Source organism: Scyliorhinus canicula, chromosome 3 (assembly GCF_902713615.1).
Source record: "Scyliorhinus canicula chromosome 3, sScyCan1.1, whole genome shotgun sequence".
Lineage (NCBI taxonomy): Eukaryota > Metazoa > Chordata > Chondrichthyes > Carcharhiniformes > Scyliorhinidae > Scyliorhinus > Scyliorhinus canicula.
In genome coordinates, this window is record NC_052148.1 from 124063870 (window position 1) to 124091825 (window position 27956).

Genomic DNA, 27956 nt, shown 5'->3' on the forward strand with positions numbered 1-27956 from the left:
GAAGACCCTCCTGCTCCAGTAGCTCTTTATTCCTTGCACCACTCCTCGTCCGTGGATCCATCCACCAGCCACATCACAGGAATAAAACCTTCCACAGGCACTCCTGTACCATTTGCCCTCAAATACTTTTGCTCTTCGGGTGGGGAAAAGACAGAATACATCCACCAAGAGCAGGAGTCCCCAAATGTGCGACTACTCACTCCATGGCCACCACCGGAAGTCCGTTGCCTTTTTTTCTGAAATGTGTGACACTGCTCCTGCTTGGCTTCATTCCTTATCTGTAACATGAACTCTGTTTCTCCTCTACATGTTTACTGTCTTGTTGAGTGTTGATACTTTTAAATTGTGCCAATAGGAGCACAAATGTATGTTTTTCGCTTATGCACAAGAAATTGGGGTTGTGGAGAGCTCAAAGGAGAGTGCTTGTTTTACACAAGAGTGCAATGGACATTATGGGCCTGTCCAACTTCTGCTAAACCTGATAATGTTTTTCTGCAAAATCTTAAATTATGATACTTGTAATTGAAAACCAACTTCAGCCAGCAATAGCTCAGTGGCAAACTGGTATCCATAGCATCCGGTGCAGCCAACTTGGTCTGGGATTTCCTTGGCTGCTGAAAGGTATCTTTAATCGGATTAATCTGTGTTGATGTTATTTGGCACATTCTTTTACACTTATTCTTAGATACATAGAAGATGGGAGCAGGCGGAGGCCTTTTGGCCCTTTCAGCCTGCTCTGCCATTTATCACCATCATGGCTGATCATCCTAAATCTAATATTTGTAAACATATACAATGTATAGTGTTGGATTGGATAAAATTGTCTTTTGAGAATAATGCTTTAACATCTAGAGGAAAGGTCACAAATGCATGGTGGGCAATTTAATAATAATAACAATCACTTATTGTCACAAGTAGACTTCAATGAAGTTACTGTGAAAAGCCCTTAGTCGCCACATTCGCCTGTTCGGGGAGGCCAGTACGGGAATTGAAACACGCCTACAACAGAATTGTAACACTGACACTCGACTTGCAGGTTAGCAGGTTATAGACTTATTTCAGTAGAAAGTTGTCTTGGGTGGTAGCACATCGACTGCCTGTTATACACCACACTTGATATTCACTTCCACTGAAATCTATGAATATCTGGTGGGGCACACATTGGGAAGCCAATGTGATGCTATCCATTTTGTACAGCTGTCCAAGATGCTATTCTGAAAACTATCCTGTGTGTAGATCTCTTTCTAAGAGAGTATATAATGTTACAACACCCTGGGCGAGTGCTCAGTCAGTTCCAGCCCCACAGACCTTGGAGACCCAGCATAAGTGAATTAAACAATAATTTGTGTATTTTCCAGAGATCTTTAACCCTTGACTGTTCCAATGAGTTACAGGTACCAAATTTCTAAGTAAAACATCAACAATCTGTTTATTTATAACCAGAGTAAAAGATAAACATATAATGGACATAATTGAACGATGGTCTAGTAGTTCACCTCTTCCCAAAAGCCCATCCCACGTTTCACCCAGGCACACACAAGACAGACCCACAGTGAAGGGGTAGGGAAGGTTCAAAAATAACAGGGATTAAGAGGCATGAGAGATTGGAGGATCTTTGCTGCTGTGGTTGAGGTCATTGTAGGCAGTGATCCCTTTTAAATGCAAGGTGTTGAACCGTCAGTTGGTTTGGATCTTCAAATTGGACCATTCAGGCCAGACTCTCCGACTGTGGGATCCCCTCTGGGGACACACTCTAACTTGTGTTGGGCTGAGCCTTGCTCATGGAAGATGCACTTCAGGACTGCTCAGTTTCTGATATGCGGTCAGCTTCAGCAGACTCACCAACAGCTTGTTTCAGTTAAACAGAATATCAGAGCAGCAGTTTTCATGAGGCAGTTCAGTGGTCTGGTACCTTTACTGGGTGAGGAATCCGTAAAGTTCCCCCTCAGCTTTCTCTTCAGGCTTTTTGCACTTGCTAACTGCTCTGTGTGCCTGAAGGGAGTTCCACCTAAGGTTTGAGAGAGAATTTCCCTCTTCTGGGAGAGAGACTCCTAAGGATTCTGCTTAGCTCTGCAGGTCCCAAACAAAACTCAAAGCAAAAACACAGACACTAACAGGACATGCTAGAGTAATCCGGGCCAATCCGCATAGAGAATCTGCCACGTCCTGGGAAATGAAAGTTGCCAATTGGCTGTCAGCCGTCTGTCAAGACTTGTCGCCACTGATGTCAGTATCTCCTGCTACTGCTTTTGTTTTGGTTGTCATATATTTATTTTTATAAATTCATCCCACTTTACTGTACAGTGTTGTCGTCTTCCCAAATGAAGGTGAAGTAATCAGCTTCAGGTCACACAGTTCGCCCTATTAATCACGTCGCTCCAGGGCTTTTATGATTGCTTCATGAGCTTCTATACTAATTAAGACCTCAGCCCGTTCTATCTCACCAGAGGCCGATGATAGTTCAGCGCTAGCCTTGTCCAGGTTAGCCTTTGCAGCAGTTATGTCTAATTCATCCAGAGCTGCTGCTGCTTCAGCCAAGAGTTGAACTGATGAGTCTGCATTCACTATCACAGAACCACTGCTCACAAAATACTTGGACTGTGCACTCTCTTCATGAAACACAGTTACAATTCCAGGTTTTAGCACCTGCAGCGTGGGTACATGGGCCGGGAGAATGCCAAAGTTTCCGGTCGTTGATGGAACATCAACATGTTTCACATTGCCTTCTGTATAATACACCTCGGTGGGAGAGGCGAATGTGAAAGATATCCTGCCGGCCGAAGACGGCGCATCGGCGTAGCCCCTGCTGAGAGCTGCCTGGGCACGGAGGAGGAGGAAGCGGATGGCGGTGGTGAACATCCCGCTACTGCTTTTTAATTATAGGTGTAGGCCCCAGCAATACCCAGGTGCAGGAATTATTACAGCCAAAAGAACAGGAATTAAAACGGAAACAAGAGTCCAACGAGGATTGACAGGAGGGTTCCTTACAATACTGGAATACTTGTATCATCAGAATACAACTTTAAGAGAAATAAAAACTTAAAATATTCCTGCTGTATTATTTATGACACTTTTTTTTGTATCTTTCTCCAGAAAAAATACAAAAAGGGCTCAGTTGATTTACAAAAAATCAAGTGTGCAGAAATAGTGAAACATGATGCTGGCCCTATTCCTTGTCAGAACAAGTATCCTTTTCAGGTATGTCAAATTGTCCTAATTTCTTTTCTGTCTCATGTGTGATTTTTTTTGGGGGGAATGTGGGTGTTGCCAGCAGGATTGTATTTATTGCCCAATTTGCAATGTCACTAAGATGGGCCACCACCTTGGAACGATTATACTCTGTATGCTTTGGAATGGTAGAATGTGTATTATGCAGTGATTCAACAAACATATTGTAAATGCAGAGTGATTTCAATGGGGATTTAACTGCGTATAGATTGGGATAAGGAGATGAGCTAATTTCAGAAATGTGAGTTTTTTTTGTGTGTTTAGAATAGCTTTCTGCAACAAAGTATATCCTTAAACCAACTAAGGGACACGTCATGTTGGATTTAATAATAATCCATGAACCAGAATTAGTTATCAGCCCAACGGTGCCTGAGCATTAATCTAATAACACTCATAACGTGATTGAGTTCAGTGTTGTGTGGAAAGGGAGAAACACTAAATGGCTATTAAGAAAGAATAGGCACATGGAGCACACCAGAATGTCAGGGAGTGGGATAACTTGATCTTGGTTTCGGACAATGCTCGGCACAACATTGAGGGCCGAAAGGCCTGTTCTCTGTGCTGTACTGTTCTATGTTCTATGTTCTAAGTGGAGGGAAGTTCGGACATCAGTCTAGTGGGAATAGAGTCAAGGGAGAAGGAAGCAGTGGTGTCACCAACAAGATGAACGTGAAGAAGGCGTGCAAAGAGAAAGTAGAGAACAATATGAGTTAGGAAATTAGGAATCTTAAGAGGAAGTCTGATGAGCGGTTAGGTGAAGGGAAGGAATTGGCAAGGGCAGCTGTTGGATTGTATCAATCTTTTGACAAACTGTTCAATGAACTTCTCCTATGTGTTGGAAGTGAGGGAGACTAATGTTCTAACCGTGTCCTTGAAAGGTTCTTTTAGATTAGAAAATTGTACCTTCCTTAAATCGTGAAGTAACATGCAAGAGGGAGAAATCAGGGAATAATAGACCAGTTAATGTAAAATCTGTTGTCAAGAAATTACCAGAATCTATAATTAAGGTTGGAATAACTGAACACTTTGAAAAATTCCAACTGAACACTTTGAAAAATTCCAACTGATCAGGGGAGAGCCAGCATGAATTCGTGAAGGGTAGACCATGCTAACGAGCCTGATTGAAACTTTTGAAAGGACGATGAAATAGTGGAAGGGGACTCTATTGGACTTCCAGAAAACATGAGAGACTGTTAACTGAAGTTGAAACTCATGGGTTTGAAGACACATTATTGATCTGATTTAGGAGGCAGAGGAGGGATAATAGGCAGGTACAGGATATGAATAGTGGCCTCCCACAGGAATTAGTGTCATTGCCCTTATTTACCCTTTTTTAAATGACTTAGATGACACGACCGAGAACTATATATCCAAGTCTACCAATGACACAAAGACGGGTGCACTGTAAGCATAAAATTACAGAGATAAATTAATAGATTAGGTGAATGCACAAAACTTTTGACAAATTAATTTCTGTACAGGCAAGACCATCTACTTCGCAAATGTTCTAAATATTTTGACTGGTGTAGGAAACAGAATTATAAAGTTTGCAGATGATTCAAAACTGGGCAAAGACATGACGAGGGTAGTTATAATTTTCAGGATAACATAGACAAAGAACATGGCAGATGCAGAGAAGTGTTAGGTGATGCACCAATGTGGGAAGGCCGTATACTATAGTTGACACAATTTTGAAAAGCGTAAATTAGCAGAGACAACTTGATGGTCCATCACACGAACCTGTCTCCCATCCATTGACTCCGTCTACACTTCCCACTGCCTGGGGAAAGCGGGCAGCATAATCAAAGATCCCTCCCACCCGGCTTACTCACTCTTCCAACTTCTTTAATTGGGCAGGAGATATAAAAGTCTGAGAACACGCACGGACAGACTCAAAAACAGCTTCATCCCCGCTATTATCAGACTCAAAATGACCCTCTTATGGACTGACCTCTAACACTACACCCCTGTTGCTTTACCTGATGGCGGTGTCATGTAGTTATACCTTGTGTTGCCCTATTACGTATTTTAAAATAATTTCCTTTTCTTTTCATGTACTTAATGATCTGTTGAGCTGCTCGCAGAAAAATACTTTTCTCTGTACCTTGGTACACGTGACAATAAACAAAATCCGATAGCCATGTTATCAAATCTTTAAAAAGTGGCAGAGCAAGTTGATAAGGTGGTTTTGAAAAAAACACTAGGATTACTTGGGTTCATGAATAGAGGCAGATAATATAAAATCCAAGAAATCATGCGAGTACTTTAGGTATCATGTTCAATGCCAGCTGAACTATTGTGGATAATTCTGGGTCATGTTAAAATTTCAAATTTAACATAATTCACCTTTTTCAGATCAGCAGGATTGTTGTCAATCAGAATCATCTGCAACCAATATAGTAGATATGTTGAATTTAATCAAGAGTTTTAAGATAGTTTTAACACTCTATTTATACAGTTAAAAACAGACAACTGCGACAAGTAGCGATTATCGACCAGGACAGCTGGCGTGCTTTCTGTTCACTTCCTTTTTTGGGTGTGTTGCTGCTGCTTGAAGTCTTCTGAACAATCAAAGCCTGTTCAGGGAGGCTGGTACGGGAATTGAACCCTGCTGCTGGCCTGGTCTTGGTCTGCTTTAAAAGCCAGCTATTTAGCCCAGTGTGCTAAACCAGTCCCTAAACCAGTGACCAGATTGAGGTGTACAAGATTATGAGGGGCATGGGCAGGGTGTATAGGGAGCAACTGTTCCCCTTAGTCAAAGGGTCAGTTACGAGTGGACACGAGTTTCAAGGTGTGGTGCAGGAGGTTCGGGTTTGGGGGTGGGGAGTTGAGGAAAAGTCTTTTTCTCCAGAGAGTCTCATGCAAGACCTCATCCACCTATGAAATTGGTACCAACATGTACCATGACCTCTGTCTTATCACCCTCCTCTTTCAGGATGCCCTGGGGGGTTCAGTGACATCCCAGACCCTGGCACCAGGGAGGCAACACACCATCCTGGCCTATCTATGGCCCTGACTATGGACTCCCCTAAGACTATTGCTCTTCTGCATATTGACCTTCCCTGCTGATCTATCTCTTATCCATCCCTAGTCCATCCCTAGTCCATCCCTAGTCCATCCCTAGTCCATCCCTAGTCCATCCCTAGTCCATCCCTAGTCCATCCCTAGTCCATCCCTAGTCCATCCCTAGTCCATCCCTAGTCCATCCCTAGTCCATCCCTAGTCCATCCCTAGTCCATCCCTAGTCCATCCCTAGTCCATCTCTTATCCATCCCATATCCATCTCTCTCTCTCTCTCATACTCTCTCTCTCCTCTCTCTCTCTCTCTCTCTCTCTCTCTCTCTCTCTCTCTCTCTCTCTCTCTATCTCTCTATCTCTCTCTCTATCTATCTCTCTCTCTCTCTCTCTCTCTCTCTCTCTCTCTCTCTCTCTCTCTCTCTCTCTCTCTCTCTCTCTCTCTCTCTCTCCTCCCTCATCTCTCTCCTCCCTCTCTCTCTCCTCCCTCACTCTCTCTCTCTCTCTCTCTCTCTCTCTCTCTCTGTCTCTCTCTGTCCCTCTCTGCCTCTCTCTGTCTCTGTCTGTCTCCTTTTTTCTCTTTTGCTCTCTTTTTCTCTTTTGCTCTCTTTTTCTCTTTTGCTCTCTCTTTGTCTCTCTTTCTCGCTCTCTTTTGCTCTCTTTCTCTCGCTCTTTTTCTCTTGTTTTCTCTTTCTCTCGTTTTTTTTCTCGTTCTCGTGTTCTCTTCTCTTTCTCTTCTCTTTCTTTGTTCTCTCTTTCTCTCTATCTTTCTCTCACTCTTTTTTTTTCTTTTTCCCCCCTCTCTCTCTCTCTCTCTCTTTCTCTCTTTCTCTCCCCCCCCCCGACAGTTTCCAAAAAACAGTATACTTGTTAGCGAAGGGACAGCCAAGGGGGATTACTGCACTGACTACCTGTCCTTTCTAGCGGTCACCCATCTGCCTGCCTGCTCTTTGGGTGTGACCACATTTCTATAACTCCTATCTATGGCACTTTCCGCCATCTTCATGCTCTTAAGTGCACCCCGAGGTAAGTTTTAAGACAGGTATGGTCTTCTGCTTATATCTCTTTTGTTTTTTTATACCTAAAATCAAGGTACTCTGATCAATACTGGGCTTTTCACCGTATCTTCATTGCAGTGTTAATGTAAGCAAACAAGCACAAAGCTACACAGTCATCTGACATTCTTCCCCCTCTATTCCAGGGCAAGGTGGCATGCAATAGAAGGGAACAGAGCATATCTGGTGGGGCAAGGCTTCCTCTATCCTCTGAGCCCTTTGGAGGAGGTAATTCTCTGCAGCATGGGACCAACTACTGTGGGGCCTGTGGACAATGATGGCATTTTTCTGATTCATGCCACTTCTGAACTTATGTAGCTCACCCTCGTCCTTGTATCTGGCATGATGGGCAAGCTGCTGTCCATGGATCTCTTCCTTCCACTCCACGGGCCTTGGGTCACACCTACTTTCCATTCTTTAGTTCCTGCTTTCAGGCACCCAGTAACTGCTGTCTTCCCTGCACTGTCCCAAACAAAGAGAGAGTGAAAACAGCACTAATGAAGATGCCTCATCTCATGCTCTGAGACACTCACCCAGCAGCTCCGATACAGGCTCTGCATGTATCTTGGGAGGCAAGTATAGAGTTGAAATCAGAACGACATCGCACAAAAGCGGCCTGCAGCCAGGCCAGTTTAAAGGATAGTTTGTTTGCCAGCTTACTGGACGCGGACATGACCGAGAGTACTGCTGCAGAGGGCACCAGTGAGGATCCTGAAGGGGCAGTATATAGGAGGTGGCTGAATGGGTATGCACACACAGATGCTGGTGCATTGCCTAGTCTGTTGGACTGCATCCTGCCACAGTCAAGGAGTCTGGAAGAGTTTGGCTCCAGTTTAAGAGGGAATGGTGCAAAGTTTGCTGCCACTAGAACCTCTGCTCTAGCTCCCTGTCGTGCTATAGACCCAGAGGCACTATTGCTGCATCTCCTTTACACTTTGTGTCGATGGGTAACCAACTGTGATGATGCAGCAGTACTCTCTGACAAATTTAGGAACTCACCAGAACACCTCCAAAAGCTCTCCAGAGTACTTCAAGACTCTTTGCAATTCAACGTTTCTTAACAATCAACTTAACTTGCTTGGTCTCTAGTTTTAAGGGATATATATTTGTATTGAAAAACATTAGAAATAAGGTCTAGTTTTAAGTGGGTTTAATATCATGTTTCTGTGCCTGCCTATAGTTAGATTCATGCTGGACATAACCAACCCCACAGTGCAAACACTTAAGTTTCAACTGTGTTTCTGCTGTACTTAGAGAGAGCTGTGGCATGGAGAATACATAAGAGGTACAAGCATGTGTGTGTTGCTTAGCAACTGGGGCCTTGTAAGGTAGAGAAGCTTTTAAGTTTTAGGTTTAGCTGAATTTGTGGGAAGTTGGAACAAGGACACAGGGTGAACTTCTCAATTCTGTCAGGAGAATTTGGACATGACAGAGGGAGTTGCAAAAATGCAAGCTTCCTAAGGAACAAGATACAGTCCAGATAACCAGGGAATTGGGACAGAAATAATGTTTCAGGCACCTGAAGTTAAAAGAACAGAGTCCATTATATTGTTCAGAAGAATTCAAGGAAGAGTAAGTAAAGTGTTCTGAGTAAAAGAGACAATTGTGTGATGAATGTAAGAAATTGTCATATTTTACATTTATTGTACTATTAGTATAACTTGGGTTCAGGTGCATACAGACAGTGTCATTGATTTGCCGGTGAAGTGTTCTGCAAATAGATCTGAAGAACCATTTACTTTACAGATAGCTAGCTAATGGAATATTGTTTAGCTTTGAAGAACCCCTGGCGTGTCGATAATTTATGAAGGATATTGTGTTTGGTCCTGGCTAAACAAGTCAAGGGACATCTTCTAAGAAGAGACAAAATCATTCCTTATGCTTTGGGGAATAGATTATGTAGTTAATGGTAGGAGCCAGGTCTGCCTGAAGAGTCAGTAGGTCCTAGAACTCTAATCTGAACTGAGGTGTTTCAGTGTGATCCTGAAAGGTTCTCTCCAAAGATTGTGCACATAGAAAAGAAGTAAACTCCCCCCGGTTGTTAACGTTATTCATGTGTGGCTTTTAATATATGTTGATTTGCATAATTGGAATGTAGTGACAGGTTTAGGAAGTAAGCTCAGCTTTCTTCTTTTACTAAAGAACTGTTAACTGTAAAGCTGTTTCGTTGTTGCTAATGTGGCTAATTCTATGATGAAGTTCCAGTTTGTTTGAACATAAAAATACCTATTGGCCAGTGTTGTCACTCCTGAGTGCAGCAGTAATATTTCCTCAGTTTTACAAGTTGAAAATAGTTGGGTTCTCATCTGGGATCCTAATAATTGTAGTAGCTATATTTAAAGTGGGACAGCAGACTTCAGCGGGAGATGAAACATTTAATGTCATTTTACTACAGTCTGGGAATTGAGACTTAAAGCAATTGTAAGCAGCACAGCAGTCAAGACAAAGAAATCCTAAAGGGGTTGGTGTAAAATCCTAGACTGGATTTTCTGTTAAAAGTGTTGTGGCAGCTTGGGTTAATGAGTCATTTGAAAAACCTGGACTGGATGTTGGAATACAAACCACTCGGGGAACACTTTATTATGAGAGAAGATTTTAAAGTATATTTTGGGTGTTGAGTTGTGCAACTCTCATCACAATCACCTGGGAGCATTCTGAGAAGACATCTACAAACATTCACTTGGGGTACACTGTGGAGAGTGTATTTGCCCACAGTCATTTTGTCTGCTTGATAGGGATTTTGTGTTAATGAGACCATTGTCAATCAGATATACTTTGTAATTCGTGTTAATCTTAAACCGCTGTGCATTTGTTAAGATAATGAGGGAGTAATGGAGTATTGTGCCTTAATCCAACTTTTCATGTTTAAATATTTTTTTTTCCTTTTTTTAAATGTTTGTTAAAATTAATTGGCAGTCCTGTGACTCGGTTCCTCCATGTTTTAGAAAATAAAGTTAAATTTGTGATCTTTTGAGCCAGGGTTGCATTCTGGGATCTTCCTGTCCAGTTGTAACACCAACTGGAATCATAATATTTGTCCACCATGAATAAGTCTGTTATCCTGACTTTGCTGCAATTTATTTCATGATGAACTGTTTTACTTTAAGAGCTTCTATTTTATAGGATTTTCCTCGGTCTGCTTCAATTCTTTGAGCAAGTCTTTTGTATGCCACAAGCCTGCTCAAAGTCCAGAAAGGAGCTGCTATAGTAAGATTTGTTGCAGTTCCACCCTTTTGAACTGCCAATGTGCATTTCATTCAGCCCTTCCTGGTGTTTAAGATAAAGTATTTTATTCTATAGGTAGTTTCCAAGTGATTTGTCACCTGTTTTAAAGTTATATGTTGAAATGGATCTACAAATTTATGGAACTTCCTATCCATTCTGGGTGTCACCTTTTAAGCCACTGGTTTTGCCGAAGGCAACACACATTTCTCTCTTCATGAAAGTGATGTCCCTCAAATTTACTGTTAATTCAAAGATTAACTGTGATATGTCGCAGGTTCCAAAAGCATGGCTGAAAGAACAGCGTTTTATTTGCTGCATGCTAGTCTCTTATTGACACTCAGTGCTGAGTTTAAAGTCTGCATATTATGCAACAATATGAAGGAAATCTTGAATATTCATGATTTTGAATTTCAAGCTTTCACAATCCATGTGAGTTGCTATATGAGTAATGTAGACAGGGAAAGAGAACTAAAGGATGACTGACTCAGCAGGAATAGTTTCTACAGACAATAATATAGAATTATGCAATTGCTGTATTGGCAAAGCTTCAAACGAACAGGTGGCTTTTTTTCAATTTCGTTACTCTCCTTAATCAAGAAAAAAAAGACTTGTATAGTGTCTTTGATGACCCACCGGAATCCTCTAAGCACTTTACAGCCAATTAAGTACTTAGTGCTGTCACTGTTGGGATGTCGTAAACTTTGCAGCCGGGTTGTGCAAGTAAAGCTCCCACAAATAGCAATGTCATAATGACCAGAGAAGCGGTTCTTGTAATGTTGATTGAGAGCCATGGTCCCAGGTTAATACCCCTGCACTTCTTCAATATAGTGCGATGGATCTTCATATCCACCCGAGCAGACAGTTGAGGTCTCATCTAATGTCTCAACTGAAAGGTGGCACCTTCCTCTGTTGCAGCACTTCCTTGGTACTGTACTGGAGTGTCGGCCTTGATTTTTGTGCTCGAACCCTAGAGAACAACTGTTCAGTGTTGGGGGTTACTTTATCGAAAAGCAATAGTTCATGCCAGGCTAATTTTCATCTGTGTTACTGCACTAAATTGGTGCTAACACATGCTGTTTCTGTGTACATGACTGATGTAATAAAATGGTGTGCGATCATGGTCATGTTTTAATTTTGGTATGTAAAACTTGAAAATGGAACATGCTTCAAAAGCATTTTTTAAATAGAGTTCTAAATGATCACTTTTGGGCTAAAATGTTAAATTACATTTCGAAGTAAACTGGCCACTCCTCACACAGGCAGTAGTCCCAACTCCATTTGCCCAGGTCCCTTTATTACCTTTTCCTTCAACCAACTATCTTCTTTACTAAATGGTGACATGGTCTTTGTATCAATCAGTAACTCTCAGAATGCATTCTGCAATCGCATAACTGTGTTTGTAATACCTTTTTTTCCTGTTCCCTCTCTTTAATTGATGTCTGCTTATTCTAGATCAAACAACAAGTAGAACAAATCTATTAAATTACCCCATAATCTGTCCTGCTGTAATGAAAATTTACCCAATTTTCAAGTCTTTGATTTGACCTGCGAAGGGTAAAGACAAAGTGAATCTGTACTGTACAATTGTTCCTATAATTTGGAGCTCTCATGCACTGTACAGTACTTAATTTGTGATATTATCTAGATTTAATATAGATTCAATATCTCATCTCCAGTATTCTATTCTACACATTACCACAAAATCCAGTATTCTATTAATTTCTTTTAAAATCCCTTTCTCTTCATGCTGTTATTTTTAATGTATTGTGAACTTGATCCCCAAAAAGTAACTTAAACTTGTAACTAAAATGTATTGCCTTGCATTTACTGACATTGAATTCTATTTAATATTTTTAAATCTATTTTACAATTGTATCTGCATTCAGTTGCAGTTTCCTTTGGACACTGTTGCTGCACTGTGCGTCATCTACGAGACCAAGGTTCTGTCAACAGCATATTCTTTTTTTTAACATAAATTTAGAGTACTCAACTTTTTTTTTCCAATTACGGGGCAATTTAGCGTGGCCACTCCACCTGCCTGCACATCTTTGGGTTATGAGGGTGAGACCCTCGCAAACACTGGGAGAATGTGTAAACTCCGCACAGACAGTGACAGTGCTGGGATTGAACACAGAACCTCGGCACTGCGAGGCAGCAGTGCGACCAACTGCACCACTGTGCCGCCGAACAGCACATTCTGAACACTTGATTGCTTTCCCCCTAGAAGGATAAGGTTACCTGGTGCATGTGAGCACCACCACCAGCTAACTTGGAAATATTGAGGCATCTTCACTGTTGCTGGGTCAAAAGGAACTGGTAGTTCAAGAAGGCAGCTTGCCACCATCTGCTCAAGGACATTGGGAATGGGCAATAAATGCTGGCATTGCCTGTAATGTGCTCATCCCATTTAAAAAGAAAACAGAAGTCTCAAGCCTTCGAGCAGAACCTGCTCCCCAATTCCAACCACTGAATGCCTTCAGCTTCAATTTTTGCTTTCATTCAGTGGTTGAGCATTCAGCAGCAGTTAAATAGGTCCCCATTTCAATTCCAGCTACCCCTTTCGGAGATTGGTTGCTGCGTTTAATCAGCTAAAATAGTTCGTTTGGAGAGCTTTAGACTGAAGATCTAAAGGCCCGGTTCAATCTTGGGTTTCGGCACAAAGCCACATGTTGGCTTTCCTCGCTATCTGTGAAGTTGGATTGTGTTTGTCTTCGTGGCGTTGGCCACTGAACTGGTACACCACAAACATAGAGCAATGCTCTGGGGTTCCAGGTTCAAAACCTACCACTGCAGATGGTTAAATTTGAATTTTAAAATAAACCTCCTGTGGCATGCAAAGTCCAGCCAATTTGCTATGCCCCTGTTAATTTCAAAACCCCTTCATCTTCTCCACGAGCCTCCTTGGTGGTGTCTTTTCACTGGCCTTTTAGAAAGTTCAATAGTGTTCTGTGGTATCCATTTTATTTTCTCCATTCAGTAAACTGTCACCTTCCCAAGGAACTCTTTATCACGACAAATCCAATTTGACCAATTACTGCCTGATCAGCCTGCTCTCGACTGTCATGACAGAGATATCATCGACTGTGCAATCCAGTGACACTCGTAGAACAATGACCTGCTCAACAATTCCCAGTTTGGCTTCCGCCATGTCCACTTGGTTCTAGACCTCTTCATAACCTTGGTCCAAACTTGGGCAAATGAGCTGAAAAACAGGTGAGATGAGAGTGACGGCACTTAGAACATAGAACACTACAGCGCAGTACGGGCCCTTCGGCCCTCGATGTTGCGCCGACCTGTGAAACCATCTGAAGCCTATCTGACCTACACTATTCCATTTTCATCCATATGTCTATCCAGTGACCACTTAAATGCCCTTAAAGTTGGCGAGTCTACTACTGTTGCAGGCAGGGCGTTCCACACCCCTACTACTCTCTGAGTAAAGAAACTGCCTCTGATATCTGTCCTATATCTATCACCCCTCAATTTAAAGCTATGTCCCCTCGTGTTGGTCATCACCATCCGAGGAAAAAGACTCTCACTGTCCACCCTATCTAACCCTCTGACTATCTTATATGTCTCTATTAAGTCACCTGTCAGCCTTCTCCTCTCTAACGAAAACAACCTCAATTCCCTGAGCCTTTCCTCGTAAGACCTTCCCTCCATACCAGGTAACATCCTAGTAAATCTCCTCTGAACCCTTTCCAAAGCTTCCACATCCTTCCTATAATGTGGTGACCAGAACTGCACGCAGTACTCCAGGTGCGGCCGCACCAGAGTTATGTACAGCTGCAGCATGACCTTGTGGTTCCAAAACTCAATCCCCCTGCTTATAAAGGCTAGCACACCATATGCCTTCTTAACAGCCCTATTAACCTGGGTGGCAACTTTCAGGGATTTATGTACCTGGATGCCGAGATCTCTCTGTTCATCTACACTACCAAGAATCTTGCCATTAGCCCAGTACTCTGCATTCCTGTTACTCCTTCCAAAGTGAACCACCTCACACTTTTCCGCATTAAACTCCATCTGCCACGTCTCAGCCCAGCTCTGCAGCTTATCTATGTCCCTCTGTATCCTATAACATCCTTCAGCACTATCCACAACTCCACCGACCTTCGTGTCATCTGCAAATTTACTAACCCATCCTTCTACACCCTCTTCCAGGTCATTTATAAAAATGACAAACAGCAGTGGCCCCAAAACAGATCCTTGCGGTACACCATTAGTAACTGAACTCCAGGATGAACATTTGCCATCAACCACCACCCTCTGTCTTCTTTCAGCTAGCCAATTACTGATCCAAACTGCTAAATCACCTTCAATTCCATACTTCCTTATTTTCTGCAATCGCCTACCGTGGGGAACCTTATCAAACGCCTTACTGAAATCCATATACACCACATCAACAGCTTTACCCTGATCCACCTGTTTGGTCACCTTCTCAAAAAACTCAATAAGGTTTGTGAGGCATGACCTACCCTTCACAAAACCGTGTTGACTATCGCTAATCAACTTGTTCTTTTCAAGATGATTATAAACCCTATCTCTTATAACCTTTTCCAACATTTTACCCACAACCGAAGTAAGGCTCACAGGTCTATAATTACCAGGGTTGTCTCTACTCCCCTTCTTGAACAAGGGGACAACATTTGCTATCCTCCAGTCTTCCGGCACTATTCCTGTCGACAAAGACGACATAAAGATCAAGGACAAAGGCTCTGTAATCTCCTCCCTGGCTTCCCAGAGAATCCTAGGATAAATCCCATCTGGCCCAGGGGACTTATCTATTTTGACATTTTCCAAAATTGCTAACACCTCCTCCTTTTGAACCTCAATTCCATCTAGCTTGGTCGACTGAACCTGAGTGTTCTCCTCGACAACATTGTCTTTCTCCAGTGTAAACACTGACGAAAAATATCCATTTAACGCTTCCCCTATCTCCTCTGATTCCACACACAACTTTCCACTACTATCCTTGATTGGCCCTAATCTTACTCTAGTCATTCTTTTGTTCCTGATATACCTATAGAAAGCCTTCGGATTTTCCTTGATCCTATCCGCCAACGACTTTTCGTGTCCTCTCCTCGCTCTTCTTAACTCTCCCTTTAGGTCCTTCCTGGCTAACTTGTAACTCTCAAGTGCCCTAACTGAGCCTTCATGTCTCATCCTAACATAAGCCTTCTTCTTCGTCTTGACAAGTGCTTCAACTTCCTTAGTAAACCACGGTTCCCTTGCTCGACAACTTCCTCCCTGCCTGACAGGTACATACTTATCAAGGACACGCAGTAGCTGTTCCTTGAAAAAGCTCCACATTTCGATTGTACCCATCCCCTGCAGTTTCCTTCCCCATCCTATACATCCTAAATCTTGCCGAATAGCATCATAATTGCCTTTCCCCCAGCTATAATTCTTGCCTTGCGGTATATACCTATCCCTGCCCATTGCTAAAGTAAACATAACCGAGTTGTGATCACTATCACCAAAGTGCTCACCTACATCTAAATCTAACACCTGGCTGGGTTCATTACCCAGTACCAAATCCAATGTGGCCTCGCCCCTTGTTGGCCTGTCTACATACTGTGTCAGAAAACTCTCCTGCACACACTGCACAAAAACTGACCTATCTATAGTACTCGAACTATAGTATTTCCAGTCAATATTTGGAAAGTTAAAGTCCCCCATAACAACTACCCTGTTACTCTCGCTCCTGTTGAGAATCATCTTTGCAATCCTGTCCTCTACATCTCTGGAACTATTCGGAGGTCTATAGACAACTCCCAACAGGGTGACCTCTCCTCTACTGTTCCTAACCTCGGCCCATACTACCTCAGTAGACGAGTCCTCAAGCGTCCTTTCTACCGCCGTAATACTTTCCTTGATTAACAATGCCACACCCCCCCCTCTTTTACCATCTTCTCTGTTCTTACAGAAACATCTAAATCCTGGAACCTGCAACAACCATTCCTGTCCCTGCTCTACCCATGTCTCCGAAATCGCCACAACATCGAGATCCCAGGTACCAACCCATGCTGCAAGCTCACTCACCTTATTCCGGATGCTCCTGGCGTTGAAGTAGACACACTTCAAACCAGCTTCCTGCTTGCCGGTGCCCTCTTTCGAACTTTTAACCCTATCCCTGACCTCACTACTCTCAACATCCTGTACACTGGGACTACAATTTAGGTTCCCATCCCCCTGCTGAATTAGTTTAAACCCCCCCGAAGAGCCCTAGCAAATCTCCCCCCCAGGATATTGGTACCCCTCTGGTTCAGGTGAAGACCATCCTGTTTGTAGAGGTCCCACCTACCCCAGAATGAGCCCCAATTATCCAGGAAACCAAAACCCTCCCTCCTGCACCATCCCTGTAGCCACGTGTTCAACTCCTCTCTCTCCTTATTTCTCATTTCACTAGCACGTGGCACGGGTAACAACCTTGACATCAGCACAGCAGTTGCCTGACCAAGGCATCAAGGAACCCCAGCAAAATTGGAGTCAATGTCAATCTGGGGAAAACCTCTCCAACGATTGGAGTCCTTCATGTGGGAAAATGTGAAATAGTTCATTTTGAAAGAAAGAATGAAAAAGAAGGGTATTATCTAAATGGTGAGAGATTGTAGAGCTCTGAGGTGCAGAGGGATCTGGGTGTCCTAGTGCATGAATCACAAATGGCCCGTGTCCAGGTACAGCAAGTAATTAGGAAAGCTAATAGAATATTATAATTTATTGTGAGGGGACTTGATTACAAAAGTAGAGAGTTTATGCTTCAATTGTACAGGGCACTAGTGAGACCATATTTGGTATACAGTGTGCAGTATTGGTCACCTTATTTAAGGTAAGATGTCAATGCATTGAAAGCAGTTCTGTGAAGGTTTGTCAAACTAATATCTGGAATGGGTGGGCTGTCTTAAGAAGAAAGATTGGACAGGCTAGCCTTGGTGTGCGCTTGAATTTAGATAAGAGGAGACTTGATTGAAACATATAAATTCCTGAGGGATCTTGACAGGGTGGATCTGGCGAAGGTGCTTTCTCTTGTGGGAGAATCTAGATTTGTGGTTCTCTGCTTAAAACAAGGGAAGGTACCCATTTAAAATGGAGGTGAGGCAAATTTCTTTCGCTTAGGGTCATGAGTCTTTGGAACTCTGAAAAGGTTTTGGAAGCTGAGTCTTTGAATATTTTTAAGGCAGAGGTGTATAGATCCTTGGTAAACAAGGGGGCGAAAGGTTATCGGAAATAGGTGGAGTGCAAATTTGAGGTTGCTATCAGTTCAGCTAAGATATTAAATGGTGGAGCAGGCTCGAGAGGCTGAATCGATTCTTATACCAAGCACAAAGGAGGATAATGGTTGTGGTATGATTTCAATTGATGTTATAACTGGACGGGAAGATCCCAGAGTGAAACTCTGGCTCAAAATACCGTAACTCTGGCTTTTAAAAAAAGAAAATGTGAAGGTACAGAGTCACGGGACCAGTATTTAGTTTTAACAACGAAAAAAACATTTATTAAACATAAAAAATTTGGATTGTGATGCAAGATGTCTTTACTCTCCCCTTAGTTTAACAATTACACACACATTTTAGGATTAACACAGATTACAAAGTGCATCTTAATCTATAATGGTCTCAGTAACACGTGGTTCCTTTAAGTGGATGAAACAACTGTGAAAAAATAACTGTGGGCAAATACATTCTGCTCTGAAGACCAACTGAATGTTTATTGATGTCACCTCAAAATTCTCCCCAGATGATTGTCACGTGAATTTCCAAACCCCACTCCCAAAAACCCCGTAAAACCTTATCTCAGAATTATGCTTTCCCTTAGTTTACATTCCAAAATCTAGATCAGGATTTCCTAATGATACTTTAAAACAAAGCTTCTGCTCCACTTTTAACAGCAAATCCAGTCTAGGATTTTGCACCAACCCGTTTTTCCCAGATGACCATAGGCTGCTTTCCCTTTTGAGGCTAGGGGCACCCTTCGTGAATAACCTCAACCGATATGGGAATTGAATCTGCGCTGTTGGCCTCACTCTGTATCTCAAACCAGCTGTCCAGCCAACTGAGCTCAACCCACCCCTGTTTATTGTTATTTTGACTGCTGTGCAAATGGCTCACAATTGCTTTAACTAGCAATCCCTCAGGTTGTATTGAAATAGCATGAGGCATTTGATATATCATTGAAATCTGTTATCCCACTTTAAATCTGGTTACTGCAATTGTCTCTAACTTCGAACACTGATGCACGATCAATTGCACAAAGACGAGAGTTGAATACAACTGAGGCTTTATTGGTCTAATGTTTCACCTCCCACAGCAGCTGGCATAATGGCTGCAGCATGGAGAACACACACATTTGTACTCCACCTACTGGGCGGAGCCAGCAGGCAGGGACTACCGACGTACCTGTAGTACAGGTCCTACCATACATCACCTAATATAGGTGCAACAGTGATTTACCACATTCACTCCTTGTTAAAATTGAGTCCGGCGGGGGTGGTGGAGAACTATATACAACAAATCAGTTTTACATTTACAATATTGGAGAGAACAAAAATGTCTTTTGAAGTCCAGTGGACCAATTAAAGGTTTAACCGGTCCGGGGCCTTGATGTGCCGCTGGGAGCGACGCAGTGGTGGCGGCAATGCTGGTCTGATCTTCGGTGACTCCGGGAGCGTGCCAAAACCCTCTTCATCCTCGGGCGTGGGCAGGGGGAGGATGGATGGTCCTGGGGGGCTTGCTGCTGGGAGCGCCGGGGGAGGGGAAGGTGGCGCCGGGCAGGAGGGTGTGTGTGGTTGTGTGTGTGTGGTGTGTGTGGTTTGTATGTGGTGTGTGTGTGTGTGGGGAACCTGCTGGTGCCAGGTCCCTGAGGGAGACAGTATCCTGGCGGCTGTCGGGGTACGCCACGTAGGCATACTGGGGGTTTGCATGGAGCAATTGCACCCTCTCCACCAACGGGTCCGCCTTATGGAGTCGGACGTGCCTGTGGAGTAGGACGGGTCCCGGAGCTGTGAGCCAAGTCGGGAGCGACACCCCGGATGTGGACTTCCTGGGGAAGGCAAAAAGATGTTCATGGGGTGTGTTGTTAGTGGCGGTGCACAGTAGTAACGGAGTGTAGTGCATCAGGGAGGACCTCCTGCCAGCGGGAGGCCGGGAGATTCCTGGACCGTAGGGCCAGTTGGACAGCCCTCCATACCGTCCCGTTCTCCCTCTCTACCTGTCCGTTTCCCCGGGGGGTTATAGCTTGTCGTCCTGCTGGAAGCGATACCCCCGCTGAGCAGGAACTAACGTAGCTCATCACTCATGAATGAGGATCCCCGTCACTGTGGATGTAGGCGGGGAAGCCGAACAGAGCGAAGATTGTGTTGAGGGCTTTGATGACGGTGGCAGACGTCATGTCGGGGCATGGAATGGCGAAGGGGATCTGGAGTACTCATCGACCACACTGAGAAAATACGTGATATGGTCGGATGAGGGGAGGAGCACTTTGAAATCCATGCTGAGGCGCTCAAAGGGGCGGGAGGCCTTCAGGCGCGCACTGTCCGGCCGGTAGAAATGCGGCTTGCACTCCGTACAGACCTGGCTGTCCCTGGTAATTGTCCGTACTTCCTCGACGGAGTAGGGCAGATTGCGGGCCTTTATAAAATGGTATAACCGTGTGACTCCCGGGTGACAAAGGCTGTCGTGCAGGGCCCGGAGTCGGTCTACTTGTGCGCTGGCACATGTACCTCGGGATAGGGCGTCTGGGGGCTTGTTGAGCTTGCCGGGGCGATACAGAATCTCGTAATTGTAGTTGGAGAGCTCGATTCTCCACCGCAAGATCTTATCATTCTTGATCTTGCCCCGCTGTGTGTTATTGAACATGAAGGCTACCGACCGTTGGTCAGTGAGGAGAGTGAATCTCCTGCCGGCCAGGTAATGCCTCCGATGCCAGCTTCAACGATAGCTTGGGCCTCTTTTTCGACGGATGAGTGCCGAATTTCTGAGGCATGAAGGGTGCGGGAAAAGAATACCACGGGTCTGCCTGCCTGATTGAGGGTGGCGGCTAGAGCGACGTCTGATGCGTCGCTCTCTACTTGAAAGGGCAGTGTCTCGTCTACTGCGTGCATCCCGGCCTTGGCGATATCGGCTCTGATACGGGCGAAGGCCTGTTGTGCCTCGGCCGTCAGGGAAAAATGGGTGGACTGTGTGAGTGAGCGGGCTTTGTCCGCATAGTTTGGGACCCACTGGGCGTATGAAAAGAACCTGAGGCAGTGTTTGAGGGCCTTGGGGCAGAGGGGGAGCTCCAAGAAGGGGCGCATGCGGTCGGAATCGGGCCCCATAACTCCGTTCTGGACCACATAGCCGAGGATGGCTAAGCGGGTTGTGCTAAACACGCACTTCTCCTTGTTGTAAGTGACGTTTAGGAGAGCGGCATGGAGAAATTTGGCAAGGTTGGCATTGTGGTCCTGCTGATCATGGTCGCAGATGGTAACATTGTCTAGGTACGGAAAGGTGGCCCGCAAACCGTACCAGTCGACCATTCGGTCCATCTCCCATTGGAAGACCGAGACCGCATTGGTGACGTCGAAAGGAACCCTGAGGAAGTGATGGAGGCGACCGTCTGCCTCAAAGGCAGTGTATGGATGGTCCAATTTACGAATGGGGAGCTGGTGGTAGGCGGATTTGAGGTCTACCATTGAGAAGATCCTATACTGTGCAACCTGAATGACCATATCAGATATGCGTGGGAGGGGGTACGCGTCGAGCTGAGTGTACCGATTGATGGTCTGGCTGTAGTCCATGGACATTCTGTTTCTCCCCAGTTTTAATTACTACCACTTGGGCTCTCCAGGGGCTGTTGCTGGCCTCGATGATGCCTTCCCGAAGCAGCCGCTGGACTTCGGACTGCTGAAGGTCCTGTCCTGGATGTTGTACCGTCTGCTCCTGGTGGCGACGGGTTTTCAATCCAGGGTTAGATTTGCAAAGAGGGAAGGCGGATCGACCTTTAGGGTCGCGAGGCTGCACACAGTAAGGGATGGTAGGGGCCCGCCGAATTTCAGGGTTAGGCTCTGGAGGTTGCACTGGAAGTCCAGGCCGAGTAGTAGGGCAGCGGAAAGGTTAGGGAGGACATAGAGGCGGAAGCCGATCAATTCTACGCCCTGGATCGTCAGTGTGACCGTACAGTACCCCTGGATCGCCACGGAATGGGATCCGGAGACCAGGGAGATTCTTTGGTTGGCGGGCTGTACAGCGAGGGAGCAGCGCCTTCCCATATCCGGGTGGATGAAGCTTTCGGTGCTCCCGGAGTTCAGCAGGCAAGAGGTCACGTGTCCGTTGATTTTCATGCTGCTCGATGCGGTGGCCAGGTTGTGCAGACGAGACTGGTCGATGATCACTGAGGCGAGTCGTGGTCGATCGTCGCTGGTGTTGGATGATGGGGAGCCCAGGGGGAACAGGTCCTGGAACGCTGGCGGTGCCCGTGTGCCGTGGGGGGGAGACAAGATTGTGGCGCCTGAAGATCTTCAGGAGAACAAAATGGCGGCGCCCATAAGCCGCACGTGGCGGGGGTTAAACAAGATGGCGGCGCCCATGGGCCGCATGTGTTGCGCGGAGTGGAAGATGGCGGCTGAATTGGTATCCACTTTTGGAGATGAGTAGTAATTCCCACCAGCTTCAATTATCACTTAATATGTCAAAATATTCATGTCCTTGCTGGGAGTGAACGAGATTGTCGCTGGCTGGCTGGGGGCAGGGACAATCTCAAAATAAGTTCTCCCTGGCGCGAATCATGTGTGTGCGAGCTGGGCCAGAGAATTGCCAACTTTTTCTCTATTCACTTAACTCCAGTCATCTTAAATATTCCTTCTGTCCCAATTCCCTGATTACCTGGACGTAACTTGAACTTCAGGAATCTTGCCTCTTTGCAGCTCCCATCCTGTCGAATCCTTCTTGTGCCAGAGTTGAGAGATGTTCACTCCTGGAGATCGTTTCTCCAACAAATTCAGCAAACGCTAAAATGTAAAACTTTTTAAAAATCCTTACAAGTGCCTCCAGTTGCTAAGCAACCCCTGCTAATCCCATTTATTCATTATGCTGTAACCCCTTCTAAGCACAATAGAATCACAATTGGAATTGCAACCAACCCCCACACATACAAACACCTTTTGTCCAGCATGAATCTAACTATAGGTTTCACACTACCAGGCACAGAAACATTAAATTAAACCCACTTAAAACCACACCTTATTTCTAATGTTTGCTATTACAAATACAAATCCCATAAAACTGCTTTTATTTTCCTGACCGTTTTTGGAGGCCAATTGTCTCAGCTCCAGGATATCACTACTGGAGTTCATTAGTGTCGTGTCCTAGGCCCAATCATCTTCAGCTGCTTCATTAATGACTTTCCCTGCATCAGGTTAAAAATAAGAATGTTTGCTGATAATTGCACAATGGGCAGCCAGATAGAACAGTGGTTAGCACAGTTGCTCCACAACTCCAGGTTTAATTCCCGGCTTGGGTCACTGTCTGTGCGGAGTCTGCACGTTCTCCCCGTGTCTGCGTGGGTTTCCTCCGGGTGCTCCTGTTTCCTCCCACAGTCCAAAGATGTGCAGGTGGATTGGCCATGCTAATTTGCCCTGAGGTTAGGTGGGCTTACTGGTTTATGGAGATAGAGTGGTGGTGTGCTCTTTCCAAGAGCCGGTGAAGACTTGATGGGCAAAATGGCCTCCTGCACTGTATATTCTATAAACAATGAACTATATTCAGCTCCATTCTCAACTACTCGGGTACTGAATCTCTCTATGTCTAAATGCAGCAAGATCTGGACAACATTTGGGTTTGGGCTGGAAGTGGCTAGTAACATTGGTGTTACACAATGCCAGGCAATGACCATCTCCCATAAGATAAGATACAACCATCCCTCCTTAACATTACCATCACTGAATGCCCCACCATCAACATTCTGGTGTTATCAGTGACCAAAAACGTAACTCCACTAGTCCTATAAATGCTTCGGCTGCAAGAGCAGATCAAGGGCTGGCAGCACAACATGCTGTTCTTTATTCAGAGTAGGTCAGGAGTCCTATCTGGCTTTTACCTTCATTTCACTGATATGATTATCATCAGCAAGACACACTTCTATGACCCCCTTTTTGGGTCAAAGAGTTCTGATGGTGCAAACTTTCAGAGTTCTTTTTCGACTGATGAACCAATAACACCTTGGTTCACAATTTGGTCTCTTCTGGGAAAGCACCCAGCTTTGCGTCTGAGTTATTCACACAACTTTCCAGGTTTTTGACTTTTTTAGCCACCTTGCGTAGTGCCTCCTGGCTTTCAACTGAATATTGTATTCATTGCATTTAAATTCCACCAACTGCTAGATTTGAACCCCTGTCTCCAGAGCTTGTGCCTCTGAGATTACTAGTTCTGGATTACATAAACATTATAACACCACCTTTCCCATCAAGTGATGTTATGGAAATAATTTAAATTAGTTTCTACAGGAATAGGATTGAAAAGGAGGACATTTCAAATCAAATGATTGGGTAGGTTGGAGTTATTTTCTCTGAAAGAGATGGATAAGGGGGTGATCTTGGAGATGTGATCAAAATTATCTAAGGGTCTGATATGGTAGACATAGAGAAGATATTGCCATTTGTGGGGGGACCAGAAATAGGGGCCATAAATTTAAGCTTGTCACTAATTAAATCTAACGGGAAGACAGGAGAAACTTATTTACCCAAATAGTAACAAGAAAGTGGAGCGCATTAACACGGTCTGTTGAGATGAACAGTATAGATGTCTTAAAGGGAAAGCTAAATAAACACATGAGGGAGAAAAGAATAGAAGGGCATGTTGGCAATAAAATGAAGTAGTGTGGGTAGTGGCTCATACAGAACATAAACAACAGCAGAGACCAATTAGCCAAATGGCCTGTTTCTGTGTTGTAAATGCTGTGGAATTATCAATGTAACATCGGCAGATTAAAGGAATGGGCAGATAGGTGACAAATACAATTAACTATATATAGGTTTGTTGTGATGCATTGTATCACAAAACCACAGAGGAGTAGTACATGCTTATGGAAAGACGCTAAATGGTGTGGGTGACGAAAGACTTGGAGTTCAACTTCATTGTTTCTTACAAGTGAGTGCAGATAGATGAAACTATTAGAGAGCTGAGTAGAGTTTTGGGGTTTATAATTAAAGGTCTTGAGTACAAGAGTCACTTTGAACAGCAAAAGAAAGAAGGGGATTAGTGGGATATGACTTAGCTTAACTTAACTTAACTTACCTTAATTTAGTTTAATTCTGTGATCGAATAGTGAAAAGTTTCCAGTTATAAATTAAACGTTTGATAAACGGCATCTCTTCCACCTGCAGGCATGTTGATTATGCCAACCGTGCTATCAAAATCTTGTATGCATTTGATATCAGGTTGAACGGAAAAGCTACTTTGTACTGCCCAAAATGTTTTTTGGTAGAGTTAACTGTACTTAATATACTTGTGGTTTTTTGATGAATCGATAAGGCAAATGTAGAGGTACACCAGGTTTTAGGCGTGTGATTAGTTTGTTTATGATAAAAGGTTTAAAAATATACTACTTGCGTAAAAAATGTTTTTGATGCATGCCTTTAATGTGGCAGTTGCTTGAACTGATACATGAAAAGTCATTGGCTAACTTTCATTGACAGTACAGTATATGTAAATGAACAAAAGAGATCAAGAACATTTTTTATCTTAACTTATAAGAGAATTGAGAGTGTCTTTCCTTCTGCAACTTAAGTTTTATTTTTCAAAAATCCTTTTGAAGTGAATGTTTTCCACTATCACCATTTTGTAATTGGATAGAAAGCTCCGAATCACTATTATGTCACCCCAGCTGATAGCAAGTGTAAACCATCTAATTAATTAACATCTATTGACACAGTCACCTGGGAGGTAGAGACACATGGGTAGTGTTTCTTTTTGTAAAGATTTAAAAAATATATATTTTATTACAGTTTTTCCATTTTTACAAATTACACAACAAACTCTGAAAAATGGTGCGGTATAGAATGCTTCCCCATACATGAATACAGAAAGACAGGAGAGCACCAACTCAGTTGGTTCAGCTTAATCATTAAGCTCGGTGCCTCCATTTATACCAGGAGAACTAATGAATGGATAAGCTAGAGGAGGAGGGAGAAGGGGATAAAGCCATGAAAGCATGGGAAAATGATGCACATCTTCATTTGTAGTGAGTTAAAGGTCGTTGTACATAACTTATGGAAAATATTAGAGGAGCAAGTGTAATATTACGGAACCTATATATTTGATATAGGGCTCCCATACTTTTCAGAATGCATCGAATTTAGAATGGATTATGCCAAGTTAGGAACTCCATTGGGATATATTCCATAACAATTTTATGCCAATTCTGAATTGATGGATATTTATCGCTTAGCCAGGAGCAAAGTAAGGATATTATACAATCTTTCCGTGCCACAAAAGTAAGGATATTATACAATCGTTTTTCACTAGCGTCAATAATTTTCCTATTTGGAAACCTCAGAATTAGGCTTAAATTCTAAGGCCATACCAAATATCGTCTCAGACTCTTGGAAGTACACCAGATCTCAGGAGGCTGGGGTCCGGACCTGTTCATAGACGGGAAGTTTGCGAGCCTGGGTGAGCTGGAGGGGAAGTTTGGGCTTCCCCGGGGAACACCTTTAGGTACATGCAAGTAAGGGCGTTTGTCAGGCGGCAGGTGGCTGGGTTCCCTCTGCTGCCGCCGCATGGGGTTCAGGACAGGGTGCTCTCGGGGGTATGGGTTGGAGAGAGGAGGATCTCGGAAGTGTACCAGGTGATGCAGGAGGTAGACGAGGCCTCGGTGGAGGAGCTGAAAGATAAATGGGAGGAGGAGCTGGGTGAGGAGATTGAGGAGGGGACGTGGGCGGATGCCCTAGAAAGGGTGAACTCCTCCTCTCCGTGTGCGAGGCTTAGCCTCATACAGTTTAAGGTACTGCATAGGGCTCATATGACCGGGACAAGGATGAGCTGATTTTTTGGGACCGAGGACAGGTGTCTTCAGTGCTCAGGGAGCCCAGCAAACCATGTTCACATATTCTGGGCATGCCCAGCGCTGGGGGAATTTTGGAAGGGTGTAGCAAGGACGGTATCGAGGGTGGTAGGGTCCAGGGTCAATCCAGGCTGGGGACTCGTAATATTTGGGGTTGCAGTGGAGCCAGGAGTGCAGGAGGCGAAAGAGGCCGGTGTTCTGGCCTTTGCATCCCTAGTAGCCCGGCGGAGGATTCTTCTTCAGTGGAAGGATGCGAGACCCCAAGCGTGGAGGCCTGGGTCAACGATATGGCGGGGTTTATTAAATTGGAGAGGGTGAAATGTGCCCTAAGGTGGTCAGTGCAGGGGATTTTTAGGAGATGGCAACCATTCCTAGATCTCGTGGCAGAACGGTAAAAACAAAAGGTCAGCAGCAGCAGCAACCCGGGGGGGGGGGGGGGGGGGGGGGGGTCTCTTTATTTTTGTTTTGGGTTGAATATCTGTTTTTTTGCCAACGACGGACGTTAATTTATTGTTTCTCTTTGTGTATACCGGGGGGGGGGGGGGTCTGTTCTTTTTGTTCTTAGAATTTTCTGTTATTGTTTTCTTTTTTGTGAAAATGTGAAAATTTTAATAAAAATTATTTTTAAAAAAGTACACCAGATCAATACGATTTAATTTTGACACGGGACCACACACCATTTTCGTAGTCTCCCTCGACTATCTTGTATTTTTGGTACAGTGAGGATAATGGGAGGCATGGTGGCACAGTGGTTAGCACTATTGTTTGACAGCTCCAGGGTCCCGGGTTTGAAGCTCGCTTGGGTCACTGTCTGTGCGGAGTCTGCACGTTCTCCCCGTGTCTATGTGGGTTTCCTCTGGGTGCTCCGGTTTCCTCCCACATGTTCCAAAAGATGTGCTTGTTAGGTGAATTGGACATTCTGAATTCTCCCTCTGTGTACCCGAGCAGGTGCCGGAGTGTGGCGATTGGGGGATTTTCACAGTAACTTCATTGCAGTTTTAATGTAAGCCTACTTGTGAGGATAATAAGATTATTATATAAAAGGGCCATATCTGTGTCTCATGCATGGTGCGCCATGCAGATGGTTTAATATTTTGAATCATTCTATTACAGACTTGAGGTTGGCATTTTCCCCTTTATTGCCACAAGTTTCCTAGTCATTATTCACTGCAAAGTCTTTCTTCCAAGACCGCAGCTTTTCTAATACACTCACACAGGATCTAGAACATAATGTGTTATAAAACCTGCTGATTAATTGCTTAGATTCCGTGGATATCAGAATTTATACCATCGAGGCGACAGAAGCATCAAGATGTATAGTTGTCTTCTAAAGGATAAAGTTTCTGAATTGCCTTCAGCCTGTAATGGTCTTCCATGCAGTTAGCAAATCTTACT

General features: G+C 44.1%; 2 protein-coding genes across 3 annotated transcripts in view; one reads left to right on the forward strand and one right to left on the reverse strand.

Annotated features, from left to right (window-relative positions):
- Positions 1-27956, forward strand: part of tec (tec protein tyrosine kinase) — a 229430-nt gene that overhangs the window by 76219 nt on the left and 125255 nt on the right. For both annotated transcript variants that reach the window (XM_038791237.1, XM_038791236.1), the window contains exon 3: positions 3094-3198. In XM_038791237.1, coding sequence (XP_038647165.1) covers positions 3094-3198 — 105 coding nt within the window. The remainder of the gene's footprint in view (positions 1-3093; positions 3199-27956) is intronic.
- Positions 2350-2859, reverse strand: LOC119962934 (ATP synthase subunit delta, mitochondrial-like). The gene has a single exon (XM_038791238.1). The coding sequence runs from the start codon at positions 2857-2859 to the stop codon at positions 2365-2367; it is 495 nt and encodes a 164-aa protein (XP_038647166.1). The 3' UTR covers positions 2350-2364.

Excerpts from the sequence above, each read along its gene's own strand:
- LOC119962934 (XM_038791238.1), bottom strand. The coding sequence starts at position 2,859 with ATGTTCACCACCGCCATCCGCTTCCTCCTCCTCCGTGCCCAGGCAGCT.